The sequence below is a fragment of the Myripristis murdjan genome, chromosome 1 (genome assembly GCF_902150065.1).
Source record: "Myripristis murdjan chromosome 1, fMyrMur1.1, whole genome shotgun sequence".
NCBI classification, from domain to species: Eukaryota; Metazoa; Chordata; class Actinopteri; order Holocentriformes; family Holocentridae; genus Myripristis; species Myripristis murdjan.
Genome location: NC_043980.1, coordinates 9,685,275 through 9,694,053, shown reverse-complemented (window position 1 = coordinate 9,694,053; position 8,779 = coordinate 9,685,275). Strand labels below are relative to the sequence as shown.

At 40.9% G+C, this 8,779-nt stretch overlaps 1 protein-coding gene across 1 annotated transcript; it reads right to left on the bottom strand.

The window, feature by feature from the left end:
• Window positions 1-239: 239 nt before the first annotated feature.
• On the bottom strand, window positions 240-8,139 carry LOC115363791 (uncharacterized). Its single transcript, XM_030058104.1, has 13 exons — window positions 8,016-8,139; window positions 5,922-6,014; window positions 5,345-5,440; window positions 4,964-5,095; window positions 4,568-4,699; window positions 3,428-3,559; window positions 3,168-3,227; window positions 2,880-2,987; window positions 2,727-2,766; window positions 2,566-2,617; window positions 1,712-1,841; window positions 1,346-1,531; window positions 240-1,036 (listed from the first exon to the last, which is right to left on the bottom strand). The coding sequence occupies exons 1-13, from the start codon at window positions 8,022-8,024 to the stop codon at window positions 620-622; spliced, it is 1,587 nt and encodes a 528-aa protein (XP_029913964.1). The 5' UTR covers window positions 8,025-8,139; the 3' UTR covers window positions 240-619.
• Window positions 8,140-8,779: the final 640 nt, after the last annotated feature.

Sequence of the window (8,779 nt, the reverse complement as noted above, 5' to 3'; positions counted from 1 at the left end):
AAGTATATGTTGTAATATAAAAAAAAAAAAAAAAAAAAAACATGCCGGTTATACAAAACAGATGCAGAAGTGAATGTGACAAACTTCCAGTAATGATGGACAGGTCAGTACTTTAAATGATGCTTTGAATCTGTCTAAAGAAAAACTATTAAGTATTGCAAAGAAGAAACAGGTACCACAACAGCAATACCACCAAAAGTACTGAAAAAAACATAAGTGCTTTTTCAATTATTCACTTTCTTTATTCTTTTCCCTTACATTTGTGTCTGTTTACAGTGCTTTATTACCATTTTTGAGCATTTCTTTTTTAACTGCCTTGTAACTTAGTTGTTTATGTTTAGGATATGTTAACACAGTATTACACAGTGCAGGGCTAAATAGGCCTAAGGTCAAGGCCCTTTCAGTGTTTTCCCAATAATTTTTTCTTACAAAGACATACAGCATGTGTATTTTCAACATCAGAGTTGCACGGAATTATTGTAGAAATATTATAAGAGTAGGTGTACTACAGGCTGCAATGTGTGTGCATCTCTACAAAATGAAGAGGAAATCAGATTGGTGAAGAAAGTTGTCAAAGAAGTTTAACAATCTTTTTAAAATATAAATATCACTTGTCATGTCAATTGAACTCGCTGAACAGCTCTTTAAGATGCATGAGCTCGTCCAGTCCCTTCTTCATCTCCTCTACTACCGTGCGGATTTTCTCAGCTAACTTGGACTCGAGGCCCTTCTTCACCTTGGCGCCACCCTTTTTCTGGGTGAAGAACATCCCGAGGGCGAAGCCGTGCATCACCCCTGACGCCTTGCTGTTGGCCTCCATGGCCCGGGCACTAGCCCTGTCTGAAGTGGCCAGCTGAGCCACCGCGGTGACCCTCGGTGACTTGGCCCTGGTTGCTCTAAGGGTGGACGTGTCATGTTCCCTCAGGTGCTCCAGGCCCTCGCTGATGAACTTCAGGCAGTCCTGAATCTCCTCCATGAGAGCCTCGTACTCCTGGAAGATACTCTCGATTTTCTTCTTGTCCTGTGTGACAGTCACCTGGAGGAACAGATCTCATTAGCCTAAGGAACAGCACCTTTACTGTTGCACCACTGAGCATGGCATTTGTTGTTTTAAAGGAACAGTTCACCTAAAATACAAAAAAGAGATGATTCCCTACCTACCCTTAGTCACTAGGGGTAAGTAGGGAAATAGTTTTTTGGTAGCTGAGAATGAAAAAGACCGAAAACAGAAGTCATGTGAGGTCAACAGGGACTTCAATGGCCCTCACTTTAATCGACCCTCGACAGTGTTGCATGGAGCACATTTAACATGAGCTCAATAAAGTTTGATTTCACGTCTGCTCACCTGGTTGGCGATGGCTGCTGATGCAGCGGTGGCCCCGCCGGCTGCCGCCACTCCCACCCCGACCACAGTGAGGGCGAGCGAGGCACCCAGGGTGAACGGGGCCAGCACCAGCCCCGCCGCTGCCACACCTCCTGCCACACCTGCTGCCCCTCCAGTGATGCCGGCGATCTTTGTCCCCTTTGAGACCTTAAGATTTGAAGGGATTTATTTAAATACAGGTCAGCTGAACGGTGAGCTGCATCGGAAATGAAGCCAATCAATCAAGTTTTATTTATGTAGTACATTACAGAACAACAAAACACAACAAAATACAGAAAAAAACAATGGAAAAAATAAAATAATTAAAAGAGATGTGTGTTTTCTCACCTTGTCCAGGTTGTCAGCGATGCAGGACAGCTGCGTGATATAGTCCTTCAGGGTGCCGCCGTGCTCAGTCATCAGGATGTTGTACAGCTGGATGGCATTGTAGATCCGTCGAGCTTTAGCTTGGATGATTCTGTGGTGTATTATAATGGCACTTATAGCATTTTAATAATGTAATCAAAACCACTTTAGTGGAGTCTAAATCAAGATGAGGTCAAATTAAAGTCAAGAACGAAAGCACAGCAAAGCAAATTTGATCCAAAACCAGGCTGAAATTGCAGATAAACACACGTCACTCCAAATGTAAATAAAGAAGGCAGAGATGAGATGCTCAGTATCACTGTCACCTCTGTACGTCCAGTGGTTTGGTTCCAGTGGATAGCATTTTGTGTTAGCTTAGCGTAAAGACTTGAAGTCTATGGGAGTCATTAGCCTGGCACTATTAAAATGAAAAAATAAACCTTGCAGCAACTCTGACGCTGTCTTATTTACTCAGTGGATCAATGTACAAGGTACTTGCACAGTACCTACATGTGTATTTCAAATATACATGATGCTCTGTGTAAATAAGGCAGCTTTAGCATTTTTTTTTTCAAAATGCTAAAGCACTGGACGTACGCAGATGAAAATGGTGTCAAACATCTTCTCTCATCTTGTGTCTAAATCAGGTTAATCAGTATAATTTTAAAAACACCAGCACTCAGAGCAAAATGCATCACCTATTTTTTTTTTTTTTTTTTAACTTTTAATTACAGTGCCCCCAAACAGGCCAATCTGTGTAAATTGTCACGACAGCTGAATGTGTGTTAGCAGTCTCAGTCAGTCTGACCTGATAATGCAGGAAATAATTTACTTACTTTGTTTCTTCCATCTCTTTGTGTTTGAGGTTTTGTGAGAAAGTATTCCAGGCTAAAAGTGAATAAAACTATGGCTTAGCGACAACTTACCAAACACACGTGCAGTGAAAGGACAAAGCTAATAGCATCAGCACGCAACAATATTTCTATTTCTCACTCACATTTGACTTTCTTCCACCAGTCCTTCAGATAGTTGGCATCCTGGCAGATTAGAGAATGTATTTAATAATGTTACAAAAAAAACACACTATTTGTAGTCGCTGGATTTAAATTTGTGTAATGAAAGGCTTCTCATGTGGTTGTAAAAGGATTACCAGAATTTCGTCTTGATATTTGTTGACTGGCTTGTCTTTGACAGGAGAGCTGGGACACGGAGGCATCGGTGTCGTTCCACAGCTATAAGTTGATTGTTGAAGCGCCGTCTGAGGAAAAGTCAATGTTTTTTTGTTTGTTTGTTTGTTTGTTTGTTTTTTTGTTTCAACTTCAACAAAATGTTGTAACGTGGATATGTTTGAGATATATTTCCATGACTAGAATTTGTAGCTCATACCAGTTTTGGTCATATTTTTCCAGGTTTTAATTCAATCTTTTTCTTCCCTTACCTTGTAAGTATCCATATCCTCATAGATTGAATTATCATTTGCCCTTTGAATGACTGTCACCTGGTTGAAAAAAAATAAAAAGTTACCAAGCAGCTCAGAAGCATTAAATTCAGATAAGGAAAATATGCTTTTGTGTTTCGGTTGAGAATCGAGCATTATTTTGGGTCTACTTTCTTCAAAATCAGCTTTGTACATTTGCATATTCACAGTCTGCACAGGAGCAGCGTCTGGATGTGGTGTGGGTTTAGTTTTTCCCTCACCTTCTTCATCATCTCTGTGATCAGGACTTCTTCATTTGCAGATGCAGGACTGGTGCATTTTGGCTTATGAACAGCAGGGGGCGCCTGAGGAGGAGACAGAGCCAGCTGCTTGCTCTTCTCTGTGTCACGGATCTGCAGGACGGCATTTCATTCAATAAATAAGTGATAGCGAATGAGTTTTGCACAATTTACTTGGACATTGAAATGAATAAATATGCATGTGAATAACGGTAAATCCCCTGTGCCCCTTCTGTGTTTGTTGGGACTCCTCTTTTTTGTGTGTAAAATGCAAATAAATTGTCTTTGACTGCCAACTAGTGGCCAGGGTTGGTGAGGGGAAGCTATATAAGGGAGGAGACTAACGCGCCCGGTAACCTGGCCTGTGCGCATATTCACCTGCGCATCCAGCATCTCATCCTTTTGTCTCCAGTGGGTTGGTGCGGCGTGTGCTGCTGGGTTTTCTTTGTATTGGCGATTTTTTTGAGTAAGTTTCTCTCTTTCTTTTTTTCTTCTCTCCTTTTTTTTGGATTATGTATTGTGCTTATGTATTGCTTTTGTGTTGATTGGGTTTTCGCAGTCTGTTTAAGTTTGTTTCATTGATTGTTAGGAGGTAGATGGGTTCACCGACTGGCGACTTCGGCCTTAAAGGAAATTAGCCCCCTTGGTAGAGTGGAATGAGGTAGGCTATGTTGATGTATTTCTAAGCTTTTACCCTTCAGCTCCATGTCTGGTTGTATTTTATTTTGAAGGATGCCGTGCACTCTATTTTTTATGCTTTGATTGAGTTTAAGAGTGACGAAATGTTTGTTTCATGTTTTTAACCTAAATTTCCTTTTTCTGTATTTCCCTTTTGTAGTTTTCACGGTGCCATGTCTATTAATAAAGTTAAGCACCCGTAAGGAATCTCGTCACGTCATTTATTGAACCAAGGGTCCGCTACAATGCATGTGTGAGATTCATAACCTCTGAGCCCTTGAAACCGCATTAAATTCAGATAAGGAAAATATGCTGCGTGTTTCGGTTGAGAATCGAGCATTATTTTGGGTCTACTTTCTTCAAAATCAGTTTTGTACATTTGCATATTCACAGTCTGCACAGGAGCAGTGTCTGGATGTGGTGCGGGTTTAGTTTTTCCCTCACCTTCTTCATCATCTCTGTGATCAGGACTTCTTCATTTGCAGATGCAGGACTGGTGCATTCTGGCTTATGAACAGCAGGGGGCGCCTGAGGAGGAGACAAAGCCAGTTGCTTGCTCTTCTCTGTGTCACGGATCTGCAGGATGGCATTTCATTCAATAAATAAGTCATAGCGAATTAGTTTTGCACAATTTACATGGACATTGATATGAATACGAATGCATGTGTGAGATTCATCACCTCTGAGCCCTTGAAACCGTATTACATTCAGATAAGGAAAATATGCTGAGTGTTTCCGTTGAGAATCGAGCATTATTTTGGGTCTACTGTCTTCAAAATCAGTTTTGTACATTTGCATATTCACAGTCTGGATGTGGTGCGGGTTTAGTTTTTCCCTCACCTTCTTCACTATCTCTGCGATCAGGACTCCTTGATTTGCAGATGCAGGACTGGTGCATTCTGGTTTATGAACAGCAGGGGGCCACTGAGGAAGAGACGGAGCCGGTTGCTTGCTCTTCTCTGAGTCATGGATCTGCAGGACGGCATTTCATTCAATAAATAAGTCATAGCGAATGAGTTTTGCACAATTTACATGGACATTGATATGAATACGTTTGCATGTGTGAGTTTCTACTGTTCTCTCTGAGCCCTTGAAAGCTCTTTAAAAAGCATAAAGGAATAGTTCACCTAAAAATGAAACTTGAGTTTTCATCTTGGGTTGAGTTATTCTTTTAACAAGACATGTAGGCGAGTTTTGTGCACCGCAACATGAAACGGGTACCTTTGAGATTTTCAGGCTCCTGGCACCGTCTTCCTCACTCCTCTCAACACTGAACTTCTTTGGAGCCACAAGTGGTTTTGAACGGAGCGCAGCCGGCTGAGTTTGAATGGAAATAATTACACATCATCATCATCAGAGTTTCAGTGTCTCGCAAGGAGCTTTTTTCCCCTTTATATTATGCAATATTGTTTTTGTTTTTGTTTTTTTTGTTTTTTTTCAAGTGTAAGGGTCCTTCCACTCAATGTAATTCCCTTATTGTTTACACTTTACTGTAATCCTTTCTTGGGCAATTATGAATATATGGGGGCCATATTACTGGTTTAGCGCCCTCTTGTGGCGAAGTACAAATCCTGACAGTCTCACCCACACAAGGCACTCACACTCAAGCACATGAGATACACACACACAGAGAGAGAGAGAAAATTAGGAAAACGTTAGAGATGATTTAATATAGCAAGGAGAAAATACGGTGCATAAATGAATGAATTCAGCAAAGTCAATGTCTGTGGCACTCAAACACACACACACACACACACAAACACACACAGGAGAAGGAGCACACAAACACACCCCTGACCTGTGGTGACAGTGTTGGCGACCGGGGCTCGCTGTCCTCAGAGGAGGTTCTGTCTGGACGGCCTCTCCTTGGTGCCGGGACCGGAGGTTTGGGCTACAGGAACACACATTCAGACACATCGTACAACACTGCTTTTACATTCAGTATACACACACACCTGCACCTGATGACTGAGGGTGTGCACATTTCATAATACAGCAAGTGCCAGAACGTGTAGAAAATCACAAGAATGTACTATCAAAGTACTATGAAAGCATTGGTATATATTTTTATGACTGACAACTGGCATAATTACAATATACTGTAGCTAGAGAAGAATGAATTGCCCACATTTTTTTAAAATTCACCTTATGTTTTAAACTCACAGTTCAGTTTTTTCTAAAGTTGCCTTTGTGAAAGGTTTTGGTCCTGAGCACATAAACATGGAGCCCTTTCCTTTACTCTCTGGAATTCCTTGAAATTCCTAGGAAGGCATGTTGGCAGCAAAAGAACCGAGATTCCTGTTTCATTTCAGTTTCCCCCTTCAACTCAGACGTTATTCCTCTCTGGTGTCAGTTTGTGTCTTTTCATTTGATCTCGCCTGATGAATTGGGGGAAATGGAGCTGAATGTTATGCTCACACTGCGTTTCCCTCGATTCAACACTGATGAGCACATAGACATCTTGCACTAAGCTCTATGTGTGCAAGATGCTTCCAGGTTGTGATCTGCCCGAGGGTGAAGTCTGTCAAAATCTTAACGCCAACCTTAAACTGACTTCCTGACTATTTTCCAAAACATCTAACAGAAAGCACTTGAGACAATCTTAGTCTGTTATCTTGTTTGTGTCCTCCAAAAGTGAAACTTACCATCTTATCTTCTTACTATCAGGCCAGATCAGTCATTGCAATGCAGGAATTTTGATTAAAAATGCTTGAACGCTTCAATAAACGAAAATTGAATAGTTATTCATGGGTATGGGTTTATGGTAACTGATGATGTGAACATAGGCCAACCACCCATGTACAGTAAGAGTGGGATTCATTAACATAAGATCAAACATTAAAGATTAAAGATTAAATTTGACTGATGTTCATGAATCCTGTATAAGTTTGTAATCTAAATGTTGTTTGCGTGCAAATATAACTCATTAGTATACAGAAGTTTCATGAATGAGAGTAAAGGTGGTATTTAGGAATTGAGACTGTTTTCATGCTCTGCTTTTAAAAATTCAGCTGAAGCCTGAGGAACATTTTAAATCAGAAAATGCTGTTTTTAAGCAACAGCCTTGCAAAGTCTCACCAAATCCATTATTATCCTGTTAGACATGAAAACAGACATAAAGACGTAAACACAGACATAAATATGCTGCTGGAGTTGTTTGCAAGATAAGCCCATCTCTTGGCCCTGTTAGACGAGTCAGACGAGAATTATGTTCACAGATGAGTAATCCTGTATTTGGTGCAGACAGCTCTTGTGATTGATCTCTGGTTTCACTTTTACTCTGACCAAAACTCTCGATTGTCTTTTTTGACTTTATAGACACTCCGAGGAATTTCATGCAGTTAAAGGAAGGGTTCAGCTCTAAGATGATTCTCATTTCTGGTTAAATATTAGCCAGCATTGACTGAAAAAACCTTGCATGATTTATCTTTTAACTATTTATATATATATATATATATATATATGGTGCACTTTGTCAAAAATTGACAATTTTTTTTAAGGAGTTTCCCAATTGTAGGATAATTTCCCACATGCAAATGGAAAACAATTCAAGTATTTATTACAAATTCAGTTTTGCAGAGACTCCAGGTCTCTGCAGAATCTCTGAAAAATGTTGTTCTTTGTTGCTGTTTCTAAATGTAATTTTTATTTTATTAATGCATATTTCACAAAAATGACAGATTTCATTCCAAAGACAAGCCTGAAGAGTATTAACTTTGCACCACGGGGAGAACTGGGGGGAAAAGATCTTTTTAAGGTCTCTTTATGAATACAAATTCATATTAAAGACATTTTAAAGGTGAATTTACAGAATTCAGCTTAACTGTGATATTCAGCATATTCACGTTAACAAGTCAAAGTCAGTATAATTAGCTCATCTCTTAGCTCTTACCTGTGCCATTGTTTCACACGCACTTGCTCCTGCAGTCTGCCAGGACAAACCCTCCTTGTGCTCGCTTTGACTTTCACTATTAACTAATGAACGCCGATCACAGGGCTCTGCCTTGAAAGGACAATATCTCACCTGCATCTGGTCATGTGACGTACAGATGAGCCTCAACTATGTGATATGTGATGAATTCATTGTTGGAATGCGGATATCGACGCTGTGTGAGACGCTCTGTCATACAGTGACATTTTAAACCAGTTTTACCCAGTTTTAACCCACAGTTTTACTCTACACTTTTAGATCCTATTTATTTTACCTAAATGTTTTAACAAGGTAAAAGATTTTAGCTTGGATTTTAAGTGTGTGAGTAATCGCAACTTCTATGCTAGTCCAGCTAGGTTTGTTTTTAGCCTGGAGGCTAGGCTAGCTACACTCGCCATGCCAACACTGGACTCACCTGGAGAGGTGGAACAATTGCTAAAAAAGGCATACAAAAAGATCGCTGACCTTCTCGAGGACATTGAAAGAATGTCGGGCGAGCTGCAGAGGAAGGATTCCCTGCTGACCTCCATCAGGTCTCGTCTCCCAACGCTATCCAGCTGACTGGAGACCTCAGTAACCGGTGAGCCCGCACCACAGAACACCACCTCGGCACTCGGGCACACAGTTGTCTGGGAACCGTCCTCGTCCTGTCGGCGACCCGCCTGCTCCACTCCAAACAAGGGGACCCCCTGGACCGAAGTGGTCGTCCGCAGGCGGAAGAGGAC